Raw genomic sequence first — 22,235 nt, forward strand, 5'->3', positions numbered from 1 at the left:
AAAATCCTTGGGTGCTCTCTATCAATGGTGTTCACCATCCATCTGTCCAACATCCCCTCAATATGATCAGATAACTCAGCCCCCTCACGTGGACATGTGCCCATAAGTATGGGTTTCTTTTTTGTTTGTTTGTTTTGTTTTTTGAGACAGGGTCTCACTGTCACTCAGGCTATAGAGTGCAATGGCATCATTAGAGCTCACTGCAACCTCAAACTCCTGGGTTCAAGCGATCCTCCTGCCTCAGCCTCGCACCACTACAAGCACACACCACCATGCCTGGCTAGTTTTTCTATTTTTTGTAGCGACGGGGTTCACTCTTGTTCAGGCTGGTCTCAAACTCCTGGCCTCAAACAATCCTTCTACCTCAGCCTCCCAGAGTGCTAGGATTACAGGCATGAGCCACCATACCTGGCCAAGTATGGGTTTCAAATATCAAAAGCATTCTTACTCAGTTCTGCATGACGCATTACTTCAGTTAAATCCACAACTCCTTTTCTGTTACTGACACAGTCAGTAATCATTCAAACATTTTCTTTTTATTGAATCCTTTATCAAGCATAAGCATAATTTTTTTAACAGACTTATTTTTCTGTTTCTAGAACAAAGAAAACAAATAGTCATACTAATCTCCCATAGGTTTATGAGTGATTATTATTTACATTCTGGGACCAGCTCAGTCATAATTTCTGAACACCACATGTTCCTGAAAGTTGAAATAGCAAAGGACTATGAACCATTTCCATTGCATTCAAGGCCTGCATGGATCCAATGGACACAAATGGAGTCTTTTTTTTTTTTTTTTGAGACAGAGTCTCACTCTGTTGCCCGGGCTAGAGTGCCGTGGCGTCAGCCTAGCTCACAGCAATCTCAAATTCCTGGGCTTAAGCGATCCTCTTGCCTCAGCCTCCCGAGTAGCTGGGACTACAGGCATGTGCCACCATGCCCGGCTAATTTTTTTTCTATATATATTTTTAGTTGTCCAGCTAATTTCTTTGTATTTTTAGTAGAAATGGGGTCTCGCTCTTGTTCAGGCTGGCCTCGAACTCCTGACCTCGAACAATCCTCCCACCTCAGCCTCCCAGAGTGCTAGGATTACAGGCGTGAGCCACCGCGCCCGGCCACAAATGGAGTCTTAATGGTTAAAAGACTTAAGATGTCCTATCAAGAAAGAAATACATGGCATTCCTATTTCAGATATTCAAAGCAGTCATACACATCCGGCAACTTAAATTCCACTTTCCTAGCAATATTTTTTACTATCTGCTAATGAAATGATCCCTTATTTTAAAAACAACTATTCCTAGGACGACAAGAACTGGAATAAATGTATATAAAGCCAGAAAGTTTGTTGTGAATCTGGATGTTGCCCCTGGGCTGGTTTTCTCAATGAATTGAATTCCTTCAGTGAAGGCACACATTGGGTTAATTGTCACAGAAACATTTGAGCTGCCTGCCAAGGAAAGGATTGACAAAATCAGCTATGGTTCATGTCAAGTAATTTAATCAACAGATATTTACCAAATGCGAAGTGCTTAGCACTCTGCTAAGTACCTTACTTACTTCATGAAAGATAACAGGACATTTTAGAAAGCCCAGAATTCACAATTAGAAGAAGCAAGAGTGAGCAGTACTGGCCTTCGCTTCATTTGAAGATGGAGATGGGTTTATTTCCATTTTGGGTATAGTTTCATTACCACATTCCTGATAAAAATCATGATCACTTAGCACCAAATATCCTAAAGTTACTGACATTATCACCTAAAAATATTGAGGACCTTGTCATGTTCCCACTTCCCTCTTGTGGGATTGTGTGAACAATAGCATTGCTCTGCTATATACTGTTACATTTTGGGGAATAAGAAGCCACTTCAGCCTGCTCGGATGTGTTCAGTAGATATATTAATAGGAACTGAGTCCATCCAGAATATACTATAGTTTATAACAAGATACTTAAGGTCTGTCATTTTCTAATAACATCAAAGTGGCCTTAAGCTATTGACCTTTGATAGGAGACTAACTTGACCACTGCTTATTTTCTTTCATTTTAAAAATCAGAGAAAAAATGTTGGACTTTATTTCAAAATAAAGTTTTACATTGACTTATTATAAAATATAGCATTTTTTTTCAAAAATGTCTTTCCCTCAGGGAATTGCTTCTTCAGAATAACGTGTAAAAAATAATATTCCAAAATAGAATACTTACCACAAGTGAAATTCTGTCCATTGAACTCATTGACTACAAGAATCTCACTGCAATATTTTTGGAATGTAATATAACTGATGATTTTAAAAGGAATAGGCATTTCTTGTGTGTTTCTTAAGAAAAAGAGAAAAAAGAGACATGAAATTCAATAGGCTCTGGTAATAGTCCTACCAAATGAAAAGAAAAGCAATCCTTATTTTATTTTTTCCAACATGAATATAATTTTCTATTTTGCTGTTATGAAAATTATGTCTACTATAAAAAAAACTTCAAACAATACTGAAAAATATAAAGAAATACCATTGCCCAGAAATAACTGGTGATATATAAATATATAACGTATGTATATGTTTATAAAGTTTTACACAAATGGGATTAAACTTCTCATGCTCTTTCCTAACCTACTTTTTTTTCTCGTAAACATATATCTCAGACATCCTTCCAAGTCAGTAAGCATAGCACTTTGTCATTTTTAATCACAGCTTGGTGGCCCATTATAGTAGAGACCTTAATTTAATTTAACAGTCCTCTCATGATCCATTAGTGTTTACTTTTTTTGGTAAGCACCATTGATAAAAGAAAACACACACTTAACACATATCTCATCGGAGGAAGATATTTGTGATTAAACAGATTTGAAGGTGTAGTATAGGAAGTGAGAACTAAACCAGAATACAAGGGCAAAAGGAAGGAGAGAGTGAGCAAGCAGTCAGTGTGAAAAGGAAATATGTCTCCTCTCTAAACTGTTTCAGGAGAAACTTCATGCAGACACCATGGCCTTCTTGGTCCACTATGCAGTTTCTATCAATCAAAAAATATAAAATTCTTTCTACTTGCAAGGCACTAGTTCTAGGTGCTTAGAAATTCAAAAGAAGTATCCTATACCTAAAGAACTCACAAAGTAGTTGGGGACATAGGATATATATCCTTAAAACTATAAAAATACATAGTAGTGAACTACTTGTGCCAAAAAAGTATAAAACACTAGTACCACATGTCCATGACGTTCTTGTATTTAGTATTTATGGTTTTACCTATTCCCAGGTGACCCTCAGACTCCATGACTTTCAATTATTGGTAACTCCCTAAGGCACAAAATTGAATTAACTACATTGAGAGGCTGCTAACTGAAAAGGATAGGTGGGAATCTGGGAAGAAGTTAGGGGAAGAGGAGGGACATCCTAGAAAGGCAGAAATGGTATGAGCGTAGACATGTCAAGGACTACATATTGGACTGAATGGGCCAGAAAGGCTGGAGCAGAGAATTTGAAATAGGAGCAGTGGGATGTGAGTTTGGAACAATAGCTGGAAACCACCATTTCAGGGCCTTGAAATGAGTTGATGTTGAATGACCATAAGGAAGATCATGTTGAAATCAATGTTTTAAGAAAACTAATGTGATACCAGCAAGTAGGATGGACCAGAGTAAGGGCAGAGTGAGAACAGCAAAAGAGACAGCAGGCTTCAGCAGAAGTTCAAGTACGAGAAGACAAGGCCTGGAATAGGAGGATGACCACAAGAGAATGGCTGCCCAGAGGCTAGAGTGCTACCCCTTTGAGGTAGGAACCTCATTTCTCCCAGCACCACACAGGCCTAAACACAAAATAAATATTTGTGGTTTGATATCAGCAAAGATTTGATAGAAATTGATCAGAGCCTAGCTCACTTTGCTTTATGATGTCTCACCTTTATATAATTCACTACAGTCATAATGTTTTCACATTATCTCATTTGCTTCTTATGATTCCTTGAGGTAGGTGGAGCTGAGATAGGTATCTCCATTTTATAAATGAACACACTAATTTAGGTAGAAAAGTGACTTGCCCATGGTCACGTGGCAGCTAAGTGGTAGAGGGAGTTTCTAACTCCGAGGTCAGCCCTCTCTCTAGGGAGTCAAGCGCATCATGAGAGAGGTTCTCCATGGTGGCCTGCCTTGAGCAAAGCCAGGTCTGAGCTTAGTTTCCGTATCTGAAAATGGATTACTCTGAGAGCTAAATAACTAAACGTTATTATAAATATAATTAAATATAGTAGATGCTCAGGTTTTTTTCTTGTTATTTGATTTTTAAGTCAAAGAAACAGCTTTCTTCACTTTTCCTCAGGGACCCATAGTTTACTTATGGGTAAGTAAACTCACATCACCTGCCTGGGATCATTTTTACACTTTTAAAATTCTCTACCCTTTTTGCTACTGCTTTTTAAAAATGTATGTGTATGTATCTGTTTTTTCTTGGCTATAAAATGATACTTGACCATTATAGAACATTTATAAAATATAGAAATATGAAGAAAAAATTAAATATCATCCAGAAATGATTACTGTTAACTTTGGTACATGTTTTTTGAGTCCTGATACCTTTTTGAGCAGTCTTCCATCCTGCAGGCTCTTTTCTTATCTAACTACTCTTGATTCCTAAAAATAACTGGGAACTAAGAACTGGAATAGAGACTCAATTCTACCAGGTCAGAAATAACTAACATGCGCGCGATTTAGCCTGTCATATGGGCTGTGAGTTTTTCTGGAGCATCCAGATTGGTTTTCCTCCTCTTGGTATAATGGCTAAGTACATGTGAATCACATCAATAACATGATTATCTTGTCATTTCCTGATACTCAATAAAAAAAGACATTTTATTGGACAAGTGGTGAACAGTTCCAGGTGTAAGGTAATAATGATTAGCAGAGTAATATCTTTAACCAGTATCACATAGTTCTCCTCTGGAATTCCTTTATAATAATCAGGTGGTTTAACAACTAATTATATCAATCTAAATTCTCTGAATTGTTACTTCTTACCTGACAAGTCCAGATCCAATAAGCATCCCGGCAATGCACAGCAGAGCCACAACACTGTTGACTATGTTTGGGTTTTGGACCATACCAAGTAGCACAAGAGTTAGAAATTCACCAATTAAGTGGGGGACCAAGAGAGCAGCAGAGAAATATCCAAACCTGGCAACCTCAGGATATAAATTCAGAGTCCTAGGAAAGCAAAAGGTCTTTAGTTTTCCTCTCCAAGGATTATCACATTTAAGAAAAATACCACACTTGCCTTCTATGAATAAATCCCAGGTAGTTAGTGGGTGGGAGGAGTTTGCAGGGCAAGCCAAACTCCCTTTGAAAGGCCTTTGTGGGACAGAGCCAAGATTTGAGATCATTTATTACCTCAAATTGTTTCCGTGGGCTCCAACTCGATGGGAGCTACCTTTCCTCTTTTATAGTTTCTTCAACTCTCATAGGAAAATATTAAATTACTTAGACAACAGTCAGAACTAACTGCAATAAGTAGCGTTGTTGAACTCTCCAGGCTCCTTCATAAATAACCATGTTCTGCCTAACTAGCACCAGGCCTGCTCTAATGTTAAGGATTCACCCAACCTGCTTTTCAGCCCCTCCTTCCCTGAACCACATCCTGTTACATGGGATTATTGCCAGCATGAAAACCCCTCACTTCTTTCATCCTTGGTCAGGTTGGCCCTCCCCAGGCCTACTCCATTCCATTCCTATCTTTTATTCCACCAACCCCTACTATTGATTTGACCTTTATTTTCTTGTAAACAAACTACCCTGTATCCATGCCCCTTTCTTCTTATACTCCCTTCACCAGAGTACATTTCCCTGATGATAGCCTGTCTTCATTAGACATGGCTGCTTTTTATTCCATTTGTAGAGTAAGGAAAAGAAGTTGGCATGTCTTATACCCACCCCTCCTCACCACTCTTGAAAGCCATCCATCTTTCCTCTGATACAAATCAAGAAGTTTGCTTATACTATTAATTACCTTCCCCATTGTGGTCTTCGGTGACATTTAAAACATTCTCGCACCTTTGATGACTTCGTAGCATCCAGATCAGGGTCATTCTTTCCACTCCCATCCACTATCATTTTCCTCTAGGTCTTTAACCTTCTTGATGAGCCATCAACATTGGTGTCCTGATTAGCTAATCTCCACAGTTCCAGTGGCTCCATCTACCTAATCGCTCACCATGCCTTGGACTTAAATATTGCTCAAAACTGTTCCACTTCCAAGATTTCAGATTCTGAAGACACCCTCTCTAATCATGGCCTCCTGTCTCCTACTTCCCCTATACCCTCACTGCTGCAGCTCCTTGCCCCCCTTCTGCTATTCTTTTTTTATTTCAATTTTTTGAAATAAAAGGTAAAAGCCCTTTGCTCCAGCACCATTGATTCGGCAGATGAGTTGCTACACACCCTTAATGGATTCTGACTTCCATGGCTACCATCTTGTTCTTTCTACCATTCTTGGCCTTATCAATTCCCACCTCTGGGGAGCCTGCTCTCTCACTTAAGCCATTGGAAGTGTGATGTCCAAGGCATATTGCTGTACTCATTGGATCCACTCTGCCACTTTGCCTCAGCTGGCCTCTGAACACCTAAGGTTTCCTCATTGTGTCTTGTGTTCCAGTGGTGTGGCCCATCATGACTGATATAAACTACTACTTTAAATTAACCTCTCTCCTCAATTTCAGTCTCTCTCCTTAGTGAATTTATCTCAGCAGATGAATACACCTTCCATTTTATGAATTTCTTGCTATCGTCATCTTCTTGATTTTTCATCCTCTCTCTTTCTCTCCCACCCCAACTTCCTTATCTTTGCACAGTGTGACCCCTAGCTGCTGGCATCTTGTTATTCTGATTCCCTTGCCTCTACCTTGGTCTACTCTGGAAGCTTGATCTTTGCTTTATCCCAGTTTGGGCTATATTTTCATCTACTCTCTATCTAATGTTTTTTGATGATTTACCACAACCTAAAACAACCATTCTTTGAGCTCAATAATCATTTAAGCAACTTCCTCCTCTTCATCTTACCCTATACCTCCAAGCTTCTCAAAACAGTATTTGCTTCCTTTATCTCATTCCTCATTCCCTTGTAAACCTGACTTGTGCCTCTGCTACTCTACTGAGGCTCTTTGTTGGAAGATCACAATGACCTCCTCATCTTATATCTCATCTCCTTTACCCTCTACAATATTGAAGAGTTTACTACACCTCTTTGAAACTCTCTCCTCCCTCATCCTCTCTGATGCTGCCCAATCCTGCTTCTCCTTCCACCTTCCTGATCACCCCTCTGCCTCCTTCATTAGCTTGCTGTCCTCTTCCCACCCTCTAAATGTGTCTGTCTTACGGTTTTACACTCAGACTGCTTTCTCTCTGCACCTGGGCCCCACATGCATTTGGGTCCCAACTACTTCCGAGCCCTCTTCTCTGGCCCAGGCCCTGCCATGAATGTGGGACATGCTATTTCCTGGCACATGTAGTCTTGTTGGTTTGCCCTCAGGTCCCATGCTGGTTGGGCTGCAGGTTGGGTTATTTACAGTAAAATAAATGTCCTGAAAGATATGATGTTGCACTACACATTGATGGGCAAAATGTAGATCCTCCAGAGCAGAGAATAGGGAGTTGTTCACCCTGGAGCTCTCCCTCCACAAGTGCCATTGGCCCTCTATGATTCCATGGGAGGCCTGGCCCCACGTGGACTGAATGACCCTGATCATGCCCTTACCAGTAGCTCACACTGCTGAAAAGCATGGTGGAAATGATGCTGAAGGGGAAGACATGCAGCACATAGGCCAGCAGCATCTGCCACTTCTGGTACAGGCCATCCTGACTCTCCTGGTCACTGACAGCTCGCAGCACAGGAACTGGGTGTGGAAGGCAGGTTTCAGAACAGTCAGTCACCACACAGCTAAGGGAGGGAGGGCTCACCCAAGCTGAACTTGAGGACTGTCAGGGCTGGATGGTGAGGAACAGCTGGGCAGGCTCCCTAGTCATGGAAGGAGGGGATCTGCCATCCATAGCACAATGAGTACCACTCCCCACCAAATCTACACTCTATCAATTGCAATACAGTTGCAAAAGATATCATAATTAATTTCCTTCTCTCTAAAGTGGGGGGTTGTCACCAATTCAAGAAAAGCACATGCAAAAGGGGCATGAATGAGTGATTTGAAGCACTTTGTCCCCTTTTTTTGCAGCATCTTGACCGCCCCCCCCAGCAGCCTGCATTTTACACTTGATCTACAGGGCTAGGAAAGCCTGGGAAATGCAGAGAGCCTGGGAAATTCATCTCTAGGACCGACTTTGCAGAAGCATCTCCTTCCCTCTCATTCCCTGAACTTTAGTGATACATTTTGGAAATCCTTCTAGCCCATTTTCCTGCATGAACTGTAACATCAGGCAACCGGGTATTGCTTCTGGACTCCCACTGAGTTTGACAATTAGGTGCTGGCTGTCCTGAAATAGGCTCCAAAAAGAAACTAATGCTGCAAAGTTGGCCTGGCAGCTGGGCCTCAATGGACTAGGCATGCTAATGACCAACATGAGATACCAGGAATGATCTTTTGAAAGACTCTTCCTAGCCCACTAATACATCATAACTTCATGTTTCCCTGGATCCTTAGACCCTCAGAGAGATTCTCCTGGTGAGCTAATTCACACCAAGGTGTTAGTAACTCAATAGTTACCTTTCCCCAGAGAATCTGGAGAGGGCCAGGTGTAGCTCAGAGAAATGCCCTTATAATGGTGGACTTTTGTAAGGTTGGAGGGAGAAGGGAGATATTTAGGGAGGAAGGGATACATCTCTTGCACAGGGGCACTTACATAGATTCACAGCATTGAGCATGCCTGTGTACGGAGTGGCACCCACAAACTGGTATAGGAGACCCACGCGATCCTGGATGGCGCCCTTTAACACATCACTCTGGACCCGTAGGACACATAAAATGAGGAATAAACCCATGGCCAGATTCTGAAGGAGACGCATCATCACTGCCAACTTATTTCTCAATAAGTTTCTCGTCACTCTCCTGAAAACCAAATAACCCAATTTTAATTACTTTTTAAAAATTATTGGTGGATGTCTAAAGACCTAAAATGGGCCTTGCTTACATTTGAGAGGCTCTTACCTCAGGAGAACACCTAGTTTAGCGAGAACTCCAGGAGAATCTTTGGTTTTGAAAGGAACCATTGGTAATGTTTTCAGGTGTTTTGTTCTTTCAATATTCTCCAAAGTTTTGTGACAAATTGCTGATGTTTTATAGGCGGATTCAATCATTTGGACTCTCTTGTAGGTTTCTATTTCCCATTCTTTGCTTTGGGTATCCACTGATGTCAGGTCCACTAAAATTTTTTCCCAAAAAGATATCACCCATGTGTTTTTAAAAGCACATATATATGTATATACAATGGATAATGTTTCATCATGGGTACAGGAGTACTAGCCATAATATCCCATCAGAACAAAACATGTTATTATTGTCCACTTATAAAATCAGAATATTTTAAGGCTACCCAACAGGGCCATGAGGATCCCACTGGGACTGTCTAGGAGAATCCAGAAGCTCAGCTGATTTTTCTCTGACAGAGAAGGAGTGCGCCAATTAAGAGAGACATCCTACCTCATTCTGATAGGTTAACTATGATGAGTTAATTGAGCCAAATTAATTCCTTGAAAAGTATAAAATACTAAAACAAAAGTAAAAATAAAACCCTATAAGGCTGGTGTCATCTAGGCAGAAATCTGAGAAGACAAAGTTTAAAAAACATTCACGATGGGGAAAACTTACTGCAGAAGTCAAAAGGATTTGAATGTTCAGGACAAGGGTAGCCACAGCCACTGAAGAAATCAAGCATTTCCACTGGCGTACCACAGAAAACCAACTCTCCGAAGCTCATGATGGCGATTTTATCAAAGAGCTGATGGGACAACAGAGGGAGTTAGTGTGTGATCAGGTCCCCATGTCCTTGTGGGAAATACCTTTCCAAGCATCAGTCCTGTGATTGCCTTGGCCATGTGTTCCTGGACACAAAGTCCATCCCTACACTCGCCAGCCTGGGCTAGCACTGGGAGTCACGCTGTATCCCGTCCCGAGGTGCAGCATCACATCTTGGGTAGAGAACAACTACTGGGCCTAAGTCCCAGCCATGCCAGGTAAGTGACACTGGGCAAGCTGGGGTGGTTGGTTGGTTGGTTGTTTTTTGTTTTTATTTTAAATCTCAGATCTTTGTCTATAGAAAGCTAACTAAAAGGATACTGGGAGGATAAAGTGAGATTTTTAGAAGGAAATATGTAAGGTTTAGTGGAAAAAATGCAGCCTTTGAAGCCAACTTGATTGTGAATGCCAATTCTAGCTTGTTACTAACTGTATGATATTGGCTCAAATTTGAATAATTTCTAAGTTCCACTCTTTTCCTCTGTAAAGTGGATATACTTATGTGCACCTCACAGGATTGTTGTGCAGGTTAAACGAGGTAGTGTACAGAAAGCATTTGGAAATGCCGAAAAAAGTGCCAAAAGAAGTGAGTTTCCACTCTTTGCCCTTCTCCTCTCAGGAGCTGCTGGTTCCAATTGCTCTAGTACAAACCTTGACCCTGCCCCCGCAATTCCTAGCTCAACACACCCTATACCCACCCTTGCCCAGATGAGCCCCTCACCTGGAAGAGCTCTGAGCGGGGCTGGTGGATGGTGAGGACCACGATGCGGTTCCTGCGAGCCAGCTCCACCAGGAGGACGACTATCTGATTCGCGGTCATGCAGTCCAGGCCCGTGGTTGGCTCGTCAAACAGCATGATCTCTGCCAGCAAAGAAGGGCCAGACTTCTGAGCCACTGCCGAGCTCGGGCTCTGTGCTTAAAACTCAGAAGTTTGAGCAGTCCCTTATTGAACTGTGGTACCCCATCAAAATGGTGCTTGGTGAGAAGTAGCTGCAAATAAACTGACTTTCAGCCTGAGCCCAGGAGAAAGGACCTGACCTGGGAGGGCCCGATTGCCAGCTCCAGAGCACATTTGGGCCTTAGTCCTCAAGCGGACAGGGGATCAAGGAGATCAAGCCTCTCACAGGGTACTGTGGACTGTCTGGGTTCTGTCCAGGGGACCCAGTCAGGAAACAAGAGCTGGCAGGCTGGCACCAAGTTGTTTTGAAAAGGCTGGGAGGAGGCTAGTTGAAAAGACAGAACCCCATTTCACGTCTGATGTCTGTAACACTTTCCAACACTAACAGGGTCTTTGCACTGGAAAAAAAAAAAATCTGACCCACGAAACAAAGTCTGAAGTATGGCAGGCATTTAGGGTCTTTAGAGGGTTTAATTGTAATGTATTTCTACCCAAAAATGACCAGGGCTCTTAAAAGCATCTATTTGCTGTCTAGTGACCAAGCACCATCTGGAAAGAACAGGAAGTCTTGATCTCCCACTGTGCAAAGACAGTATCCAGATGCAACATGTCCTCTTCCAGGTGCATATGGGTGGTGAGGTTTCCCCAGGTGGTGGGGAAATGACCAAACCGAGCAGGGGAGGCAGGGGACTAGGCACCCCATTTTGATAGCCCCTTCCCCACAACATACATACTTTTGAATGTATCACCCAAATTCCTGTTTTAATTCCCACCATTTCCTAAGCACTTGCAGTCATAGCAAACTCACTGGTTTTGCCCAGCAACACAGTGGGACTGCTCTGGTAAGAAGGATGGGCAGCACAGGGCCCTCTGTCCATGGAAGACCAGAATGGAGCACACAAATGTAAGGCTTCAAGTCTAAGAGCTGTTTTGTACATGATGTAAGAACACCAGGAAATGAACTATACAGCATCTCCCAAAAAACTGGGTGCCCAGTTTGAAAGATCTCAATAATTTCAGTTCCATACAAACTCCAAATAGGAACTGTGAAGAAAGAGCTGAAAGCATCTGCAGACACACGGAAGATGCTTAGGCAGCAGCTAGTAGCAGTTCTGAGTCCCACTTACTGGGATCCTGGAGGAGCTGGGCTGCGATGGAGACCCGGCGCCGCTCACCACTGGAAATGCCCCCCAAATTGTAGTTACCAATCAGTCGGTCTGCCACGTGGCTCAGACTCAGCTCTGCCATGACTGCCTCCACCTATAGGAGAGACAAATTCCAGGAAGGCTGGATGTCGCTGTGGCTGCTATTTCAACGCATGGGCTGGGGATGGCTTGGGAGAGGCAACACACCTCCCAAGACTGCACGGGCCACTCCCAGACTCACCATACCCTGGGGAAGGCAAGCCTCTTATAATAATATAATCCAATATTTGGTTTAAATCATAATATAATACGTGTGCCAGATTTAAATAAATAATGTGAATTTTTTTTAAGTCCCTAGAGCAACTGTTATGCTTACTTCAGAGAAATTCACCAGGAAACAATGGTTACTTCATTAAACTCCTATTTTCAGATGCCATGGTCAGTTCAGCCCATACAGAAAAATCCCCCAAAGGCATAAATACAATATAGCTTATTTTTTTCTAAGTGTTTGGGTTTTGAAACTTTATTATGATAAATGTTTTATATGTTTAAAAAATCCAGTTTGATTTGCACTAAACCTGTTTTCCCCTATGTAAATCATGTAAGTCCTGGAGTCCCTTGTGGCCCAATCTCAGTGTGGTTTTGCATCTAAGAAAGATAATCCAGCTATCAAAAGTAATTAAAAGTAATTACAATCGTTACTTGAATTTCTTTAAGGACTTTAAGGGGGACCCAATTTATAACCCACAGCCACACTTAACATTCCCTTTCCTCCGATTCTCCTCCCTCTACTTACACCTTGCAACTCCCTGAAACCCTTCTTCTTCCTCCTCATTCTCAACTCCCCCACAGCAATAACAGCTAGAAAAAAATTCTTTACTGACTTTATAAACAAAAAGCTTGGCCTTTTCCTTCCCTCTCCCGCTTTCCTTCCTCAGCTTATCTCCTCTCCAGAGACCCATTAAAAAATCTGTATTTCTAGTCCTCCCTTACTGATTACCCAGATCTACATAAAACCCTGGGGGAAAGCAGATAGAAAGAGACAGAGAATATAAACTGGCTCAAGTCTGAGAAAAAGGAAAAAAAAGAGAGAGAGAATACTTACATGGTAAAGAGTTTTGTTCTCACACACCCCTAATGAGGTTGTATTACTTTTATTAATATAATGAAATAGAAATAAAAACATTGCATTAAAAAACAACAGCAACAAACTAGCTTGGAATAAAAAAGGGGATGATTTATGAAACAAAGTTCCAGAGGAGAGGGGTGGGATCAATATCATAGATAAAGCTTTGACCAAAAGAAGGGACACATCTGAAGTAGATACAAAGGAATAATTGGAAGGTAAAAATGCATTAATAAATGAGCATGATATGTTCTGGAAAAAACAAGGATCTCCTCTGCCATCAGAGTAGAAGGATCCTAGAACTGAGCTTTGCTTGACAAGCTCGGATTTATGTGCTCACCAGCCAGGGTAGATTTCCCAGCCTCCTCTTCATCTTTCTGCAACATCAAGGAAGGAGTAATCTTGCCCCCTCTGGCTCAGAATGGGTGGGCAGAAAAGACGTTTACCTAATTTGTCTCAGATGTTTCATGCCCCTGCAGAAAGCCTCTCCCATATTTTGCAAACACTACTGGAAACAGAATTCACTGAGTCTTTTAAGAGACCATTGGGACCATCAAGTCCAACCTTCTTTGTTCAGTGCTTTCACATAATCTGATCTATTTTTCACATCAACCCCAGTGGAGATAAATTATTGTTGTATTTATTATAGAGGGGAAAACAGACCCTCAGAGAGGTCCGTAACTGCCCAAAGTCCAAGTGGCAGAGCCAGGATTGAGAGTAGGACTGTCTGGGCTCCCTCAGGCAGTCCATGAAGTACAAGGCTTAGCCAAAAGCCCGGCAGAGACAGCCTGCTCATGTTGGTCATGCTTTATTTTCAGGCTCCTCCAAGGACATAACCAGATCTGCTGTGCTGTCTCCTCTATTATCACCAGGACTTCCTTCTCCTTAAATTGTCAGGATTTCACACCCTGTGGACTGGATTTTCTCAGAAAGGACTCTCAAGCAGGGAAAAGTCTGTGCTCGCAACCTTTGCAGGACATTTAGGAACTGCCTGTACCAGGGAGAGAGACCATTCACTAGGGGGCAAATTTGCCATCAATCCATTCCAAAGTACCCATAAATTTTCTAAATATTTATGCAAATGTGTGGGTTTTCTGGGGAAGGGCCCAGTGGTTTTCTCAGATTCTCTCCTTGGGGTATGTGATGAAAATGAGTCACTAATCCATGACTCTGTTCATGACTTAATATCTTCCATCCAAATATCAATAGGGTTTTCTCCCACCTCTTTTGGGAATAGAAATACAAAGGCAAACAGAGAGAAGGCCTGCAGAGGGGCTGTGTGGCCTGGCTCCTCATCTGCCACTCACTGTTGGGCCGCCAAAAGCCATGTGCACAAGGCTGTGCACACGGAGTCTCCCCATGGGGTCTGGCCTGCCCTCTCAGACCACAGGGGGCTCAGGGAGGCCTGATGGAGCCCGAGGGCCTGCGTTCCTGCCCTCGCTCTGCCATTCTTAGTTGTCTGATCTTAATCTCCTTGGGTGGCAGTATCTTATTCTGTGAGATGGAGACAATGCCTCCCTACAGGGTTGATGTCAGAATGAAGCCAGCCAGATATGAGAACACAGTATAATCAGGTGAAATAGCAAGAACCTTGAAATACCTTCTGAGCACTCTAAGGTAACCTTTGGGGAAGAAACAGAGTCAGGCCTCTCTCTTTGAGGCCGATGGTCATCCTGGAGGGCCAGACCTCTTGCCAAGACTCTAGAGTGAGAACTACACCCAGAATTGTCCAGGATTCTCAGAAAGAAGAATGTTGTTCACTTGCCTGGGGCATCACAACACACCAGCCTGCTCTCAAGGAGCTGTGCCCCTTTGAACATGGCACATCCCCCTGTCATTTGTTCCCTGGATCCTTCCCAGTCCAGACAGGAGTGAGGCAATGTTTCCAGGTAAGGCCCCAATGGGCTCACCTGTGGCTACGTCCAAATTTGGTACATTTAAGAGTGTACTGTTGTACAATAAGATTGGAACCTAGAAGGAGTTGACAATTTCTTTCTTAATTAACTTAATCCAATGTGGATGAGGCACATTCAAGATGCCTCAAAGCAAGTTGAGAAAAATTAGTGGGGAAAATAATAACTGTTTAAACATGGAGCTTGCAGAATAGCACTGCCCAACAGAAAGAGAATGCAAGCCTTGTACAGAACTGAAATATTTTAGTAGCCACATTTTAAAAAGTAAAACAAATGAAATTAACTTTAATATTATCCACAGCCAAATTATTATCTTTTCAACCTGTATTCAATACTTTAAAAAATTCTCAATGAGCTATTTCACATTCTGATTTTTCAGACTCCGTGTCTGAAATTCAGTGCATATTCTGCGCTCAGAGCATGTCACAGTCTGAACTAGTCACCTTCCAAGCGCTCAAAAGGCTGGTGGCTGCCCTCTCGCTCGGATGGCGCAGGGCAGGGCAAGCTCTGGAGGTGAAAGGGAGAGTAGGAGGGGCGCAAACCCACTCTCGCTGCACCCACCTTCTTCTGGAAGAAGCCAGGGGAGCCGCGGCGGATGGCCAGCAGCGCTGTGTAGCCCAGGGTCTCGCGCACCGTCAGGTTGCTCAGCAGCGTGTCGCTCTGCGTGTGAGAGAGGGGGCGTCAGCGTCGCCCCAGCCCTCGCAGGGGCGGCAGGGCGGGGCCGGGGACTTGCCCACCTGTTGGACGTAGGAGAAGCAGTCCTGGAACTGCTCTCGGCGCAGCTCCTGGCCGTTCACATACACCTCCCCGAGGAAGGTCCCCGTGCGCCGCAGCCTCCCGGACATGGCGTCCAGCAGCGTGGTTTTCCCCGAGCCTGGGGGGCAACAAGAGAAGGACCTGGAGGGGTCCCTCCCTGACGGCCTTGGAGGAACCTCCCGAGGCCCCCTTTGGGGGCGTGACCCCGCGGTCCAGCCCTGATTCATGGGTCAAAGTCTCATGGCACAAATGAGTCTCGGGTTTGTTCCCTGAGTGAGAGGAGTGCAAGGCGTTTCGCTCATCCAGGTCAAGACTGAAGGTGCTTTGTCTGCTTATTTGGTTTTAAAACTGTTTTGGATAGAAAAACAAAATACCTATAGGATCAGCGTAAACGGAAAGCCAGGGCTCTTGGAAACTTTTGGATCCTAGGATATCTGAATTTCTTTTTGTGGTCCCTGGGATCGTCTGGTTGTACCTGGATGTAGGTTGCGTTGCCTGGAGCTGTGCTAACAAAGTGCGTTCTGAGGACCAACAGCATCAGCGTCCCTGAGACCTTGTGAGAAATGCAGAACCCCAGGCCCCTCCCCAGGCCTGCTGAATCAGACTCTGCTGCAGCAGAGTTTGAGAAGCTCGGGCTTAGTGAGGGAGTCCTTTGGTAAAGCCAAGAGGGCCACAGCCTGCGCTGAGAGCCTTGGGCGTGGCCTTGCTGGCTGTCACTAAGAACATTCCCACAGAGGAGTTGTGGGGAACTAACTGCTTGGTGCTTGAAGCTACTAGGGGATGAGGTTTCCCCAGTTTGCTTTTTTCTGTGGTTAGAGGCTAGGTGATGCTTTTAGGATGAGAAACCCGCGGGCCCCTCTCAGACTTCCTGGACACAAGCTTTTACACAAGCCCAGAGCTGATGGGGACAGAACAGACTGCCCCAGGCCTTTCCTATCCAAGGCTGTGAAGAAGTTAGAATTAATAACAGAGGAAATAGGCAAGAGGTTCTGAACTGTCTGAGAAGACAGCAAGAGAATTCTACTGAGACTGTGATGGCTTGCGCAGAGCCAAAGAGAAAATCTTTTGTTCAAATATTTTTTTAAAAAACTGCTTGTTGCTGTGAGGGGTACAAAGATAAACAAGCTCCTGTGGCAGTTGTCTTCTTTTCTAACCATGGCTGACAAAACTCAGAATTAGCCCCATGTGTTCAGGTAGAGGTCAGAGTGGGAAAGAGAGGAGGAACGATTATAAAGAAACAAAATAGGACCCCATAGAGGTTGTCTTTCAAAATGCACCCTGTGATCTCCCAGGCATGATCCTAGGCCTGGGTGTGGTTCTCCTAACAAAGCCTCCCTGGCCTTACATTTCTGGAATCCAATCTCAGCTCTGGCAGAAGCTCCAAATACCCTGCAGCCCGGATTCTGGCTCCACCACTACCTCTAAACTGGCCTCCCCAGGGATATCAAAGCTACTTTTTTTTTTAACAGGAGAAAAGGCATACAAATTTCTTTAATGTGTATACATGGGAGCCTTCAAAATGAAGACGCAAAGATGCAGGGGAAATTGCCCACCTTTATGTCAACAAAGTATGAACTGCCATGTAGAACTATGACTAGACAAAAAAAGAGTATGATGTAATGCTCATGGACTGAGTGAGGAAACCCAGCAAGGCCTGTCTGGCCAGATTCTTCTCAGCCTCTCTCAGCATGCATTCTTTCCTTCTGGGTGTGGGGCAGGACCCTCTCTGGAATGGGGGTCTTATGACAACGTAGGTCAGATGATTTCTTTGTGGCCAGTTTTTACACTGAATATTTTTAGGTTTTATGTTTGGCCTTTGGGAAAGGGGTTCTGGTTTCTATAACCCACCTTGGGGAGGAGGGATTCTAGTTTCTAAGGCTAGCCTCGGGAAAACAGGCCAAAGTGATGGGCGGTCAGAGAAAAACTTTTGCTTCTGAGGCCTTCATTTTGGGGTACTGTTTTCTGAGCCCCAACAATATCTACCGGTGGTCTTCCATTTATTTCCCACTTCTATCCTGTTCTGGCCCAGAACCCTGACAGTCCCCATGTGATGCCCTCCCTCTCTCTAGACTCTTCCCTTCAAGGCTACTGTATTGTTGCCAAATCCCGTGGATATTCCTCTTGTCCCCTAAGACAGAACTACCCAACCAAGTCACTTCCAAATTTAACCCATAGAAATTCTGAAAAATAATTAATTTTTGTTGTTTTAAGCCACGAAGTTTTGGGATACTTTTTTTTTTTTTTTTACATAGAAATAGATAACTAATTCAGTTATTTTAAACATATGTCAAATATTTATTAACTCATTAATGAGAGAAACAGCAAGATGACAAAGCTCATTCAAAAAAGAATATGAGAAATTTATACATATAGTCAGTGGAGAAAGGAAGGTTAGAATAAGATAACAAAGTTAGGCACAAAAATGGCTAATGCCCTAAAGGGCAATAAAACCATGATATTTGGGGTTATCTTCTCTAATAAGACTGAAATCATTTGTAGCCAAATAATCTGCAAGGAAACACCCATTCAAGAGTCTTGGCCCTACTCGATAGGAAGTAGTGAGTCAAGTAAGTTGCCCTGGAGTGCTGGGTGGTTCTAGACAGGTTTACTTTAGACCATGCTCTAGAGAGACTTTGAACACGTAAGTCATCTTTTGCCTCAGGAATAAAGATTTGATAGACAATGCTGTTTGAGGTAAGACACCAATGAAATCATGTAATTTTAGGAAACACTGTAAGTAATTCATAGAATTAATTTGTTTTCTTATTTATTCAACAAATATTTACTAAGTACCTACTCTGTGATTAACCCTATTCTAGGTGTTAAAGATACAGCAGGAAAAAAAGACAGTGGCTCACGCCTGTAATCCTAGCACTATGGGAGGCCAAGGCAGGAGGATCACTGGAGGCCAGGAGTTCAAGACCACCCTGAGCAAGAGTGAGACCCTCATCTCTACAAAAAATAGAAAAATTAGCCAGGCGTGGTGGTGCCTTCTTGTAGTTCCAGCTACACAGGAGGCTGAGGCAGGAAGATCCTTGAGCCAGGAGTTTGAGGCTGCAGTGAGCTATGATGACTCCACTGCACTCTAGCCAGAGTGACAAAGTGAGATCCTGTCTCAAAATCCCCCCACCATAAAAAAGACAAAGCCCTTGCCCTTGTGGAACTTGCATTCTACTGTGGATTCATGTTCAGTATGAAGGGTAGACATTGTCATAAAACTGTAACTAGGTATTATATCATCAGAAACCAGCCCATACCCCCAGATCAATAGCCCCTCCCACTGTCCTGCTGAGATGTGCATGAAGAAAGACACTGGCCTGGGGGACACACCTCTGAGACTGTGGATTCAATTCCCTATTGTTCTTAGAAGTGGGACACACTTCTGAGAAGGGTGCTACATGCCACCCTTTTTAATTCTACATAAGGCCTGCAATAAGTGACAAATTGTTATAGGGATAACTCAGCTTTTTTTCTTTTTAAAGGAGTACATTATATTTAGCAAAAGGACAATTAGAATGACCCTGGATGTTATGGTACATGTGTATAGTTAAAAATTGTTTAAAAATTGGAAACAAGGGCTTACAGGAAATCTCAGAAAAGTATAACAGTTTGAGTTAGCTCTATGGTCTGAATGTTTATGTCCCTCCCCAAATCCATATCTTGAAATCTTCATTCCCAAATATTAGTATTAGGAGTTGGGGCATATTAGGAGGTGGTATTGGGAGGTGATTAAGTTTTGGGGGGGCTTTCATGATTGGGATTAGTGTCCTAATAAAAGGAGCTCAAGAAAGACCCCTTCTGTCATTTGAGATTAGGGTGAGAAAATGGCAGGCTACGAAGGAACAGTCCCTCACCAGACACTGAATGTGCCAGTCCCTTATCTTGGACTTCCCAGCCTCTAGAACTGTGAGAAATAAATTTCTATTGTTAATAAGCCACCCAGTCTATGGTATTTTGTTTTAGCAGCCCAAATGAACTAAGATAGCCAGGGAATTCCTTTTTATTTAATCTTAACAACTACTATTGCCATACAGTTGTGCACCTGCTATAGCAGGTGAATGGCCATGGTTTTAACTCCCTGGGTCTAAAGAGGCTGATCCTGCCTACATTTTTCTTTTTGAGACAGGGTCTCACTCTGTTACCCAGGCCAGAGTGCAGTGGAACTATCATAGCTCAATGTAATTTCCAACTCTTGGGCTCAAGCAATCCTCCCTCCTCATCCTCACAAGTAGCTAGGACTACAGGTGCATGCCACCATGCCTGGCTTATTATTATCATCATTATTATTATTATTTGTAGAGACAGGATTTTGCTGTGTTTCCCAGGCTGGTATCAAACTCCTAACCCTCAAGCGATCCTCCTGCCTCAGCCTCCCAAAGTGCTGGGATTATAGGTGTGAGGCACCGTGTGCGGCCCCTGCCTACATTTTATTATAGACCTACATTCCCCATCTCTACAGAAGAGAATAATGCAAGTAGAGAGTGGGTGGCAGTAAATGTCAATAATTTGTGAGAAATAGCTCAATCAAGAGGCTTCTTGTGAAGCTAATTTGGCAGAATCTTTCAACCTTGAAATGTGCAGGGTAACCCAGTGCAGTGGACACTGTGGTGTGCCACACAGATCCCCTCTTCAGGGCCGGTGCACCCATTCCCCAGCTGTTGAGGATTCACAGCTGTGACCCTCCCAGGAAATTGTCCTCAGCCACAAGGAGCTGCCTCACCAAAGTCTATGCCCTTCCACAGCAATGACTGGCTGATGCAGGGACACAAAGACCAACACTGAATGCAGCCTCAAATGTTGTTACCCTGGGAAAGAGGAGGAGGAGGATGACGTGGGGAATGGGCACATAGATGTTCTCAATATGATCTGTTATGTTTAATTCCTTAAGAAAGAAAAAGATCTTTAGCAAATATGGTATAATGTTAAGATTGGATAAGACTTGATGTTAATACATGAACATTTTTATATGATTTTCTATTCTTGACAGTATATTTGAAGTAATAAAAATAATTTTTAAAAAGGACCAGTAGAATAAAATATGGGGGCTTAGTGGGCATTTTTGTGGTCATTTAATTCCTTTTCCTGTCTCTAGGCAGGGCACAGACGGGAAATTTTGTTTACTGGGCACCCTATGTACTAGGCCCTGTGCAAGGGGGCTTTGCATACTTGGAAATTTGAATTCACTTATACATTAGGTGGAATTTTATACTCTTTTTTTAAAGATCTTTCTAAAGATTTCACATTGATACCAGATTCCATTCACAGTCAGACATGTCATTTAATTTCATTCTGATATCAAACTTGCGGACTTCTTGCAGCAACTTAAACCTGTTTCTTCACTGTGGTGTAGATCAAACCAAACCCTTCACTGAGAACTCAGAGAACTCCTTCCCAGCTTACCTGAGCTCCCTAGAATGCACATGATCTGCCCACTCTCAACGTACAAGGAGACGTCTTTGAGGATCTGCCTGTTCCACTGCTTCCGGCAAGATGCAATGTCCCACCAGGGCCCGACACGATTGCTTTAAAGGAAACCCCGGGAAGGCAAAGACAGCATGGGGGCCTGGAACAGGCCAGACCCCGTCCCCCAGCTCTGATCCCAGCTGCACCCACCCCAGTTGTCTCTGGACAGGTTCCTAAGGTGATTCAGCCTCTGTGCCCTCCTCTGCAGAGCCTGGCGGGCAGTGGCGAGGCTGCCCATCACCTGCGGAGAGGGCCTGGCCTGCAGCTGTTCTGAATGTCCCCTCTCGGTCTGACCGGAAGGTTGTTGACCCTGCATTGCTTCCCCAGGCTTTATTACCCCTCATGTTCCCAGCACCCCCATTCCGCTGGTCCCGGCATCCACACAGGGCAGCCACAGACACAGGGGTGGGCAATGGGGAGGGTAGGAGTCAGGGGCGCAGGTTGGCAACATTGCTTGTGCCTGGGCCGGGCCTGGCCTGGCAGGAGGAGGGGCGTTCACTGTTGCTCCCCATTTCCCAGGCGCTTCCTCCTCTTCCCCCCTTGAGGGCCACTGAAGAGGGAGCCTGAAAGCCCCAGGCAGGGCCCCCATGAGTGAGCAGAGGGGGTGAGAGCCCAGGCCTCAGGCCGGCAGGGGGAGGCTGTGGCTTACCTGACGCTGTAGGAGGCATGGGAGATGCCCAGGCAGTGCCGCGGCTCCGAAGCGGCGGCAGGAACCTCCTCCAGAGAGCTCCGGGGGCCTCTGCTCACGGGGAGGCCCAAGGACCCCCTGGGCGCCAACGATAGGAGGTCGCTCATGGCCAGCAGGCAGCAGAGACGGGTGAGTTTTCTGGCCACCTGTCGCTCCCCGGAGTGGCTTCAGCTGAGGAGCTGGTGGCAGGTGACCCTGCCTGCTCCTCTCCTGGGCCTGGAGTCCCTCGTGATGCCGTTCTGGAGGCAGAGCAGGGGTTTGGCCACAGATGCCATTATCTGATGAACCTTTAGCCGGACAGTTCTTATC

The 22,235-nt window shown here is 44.0% G+C and overlaps 1 protein-coding gene across 1 annotated transcript; it reads right to left on the bottom strand.

Annotated features, from left to right (window-relative positions):
* Window positions 1–1,053: 1,053 nt before the first annotated feature.
* Window positions 1,054–22,170, bottom strand: ABCG5 (ATP binding cassette subfamily G member 5). Its single transcript, XM_045549498.1, has 13 exons — window positions 21,888–22,170; window positions 21,176–21,297; window positions 15,757–15,893; window positions 15,581–15,679; window positions 11,963–12,095; window positions 10,659–10,798; window positions 9,791–9,920; window positions 9,131–9,344; window positions 8,826–9,031; window positions 7,729–7,867; window positions 5,001–5,186; window positions 2,204–2,316; window positions 1,054–1,450 (listed from the first exon to the last, which is right to left on the bottom strand). The coding sequence occupies exons 1-13, from the start codon at window positions 22,031–22,033 to the stop codon at window positions 1,257–1,259; spliced, it is 1,959 nt and encodes a 652-aa protein (XP_045405454.1). The 5' UTR covers window positions 22,034–22,170; the 3' UTR covers window positions 1,054–1,256.
* Window positions 22,171–22,235: the final 65 nt, after the last annotated feature.

The sequence above is a fragment of the Lemur catta genome, chromosome 4, assembly GCF_020740605.2.
Source record: "Lemur catta isolate mLemCat1 chromosome 4, mLemCat1.pri, whole genome shotgun sequence".
NCBI classification, from domain to species: domain Eukaryota; kingdom Metazoa; phylum Chordata; class Mammalia; order Primates; family Lemuridae; genus Lemur; species Lemur catta.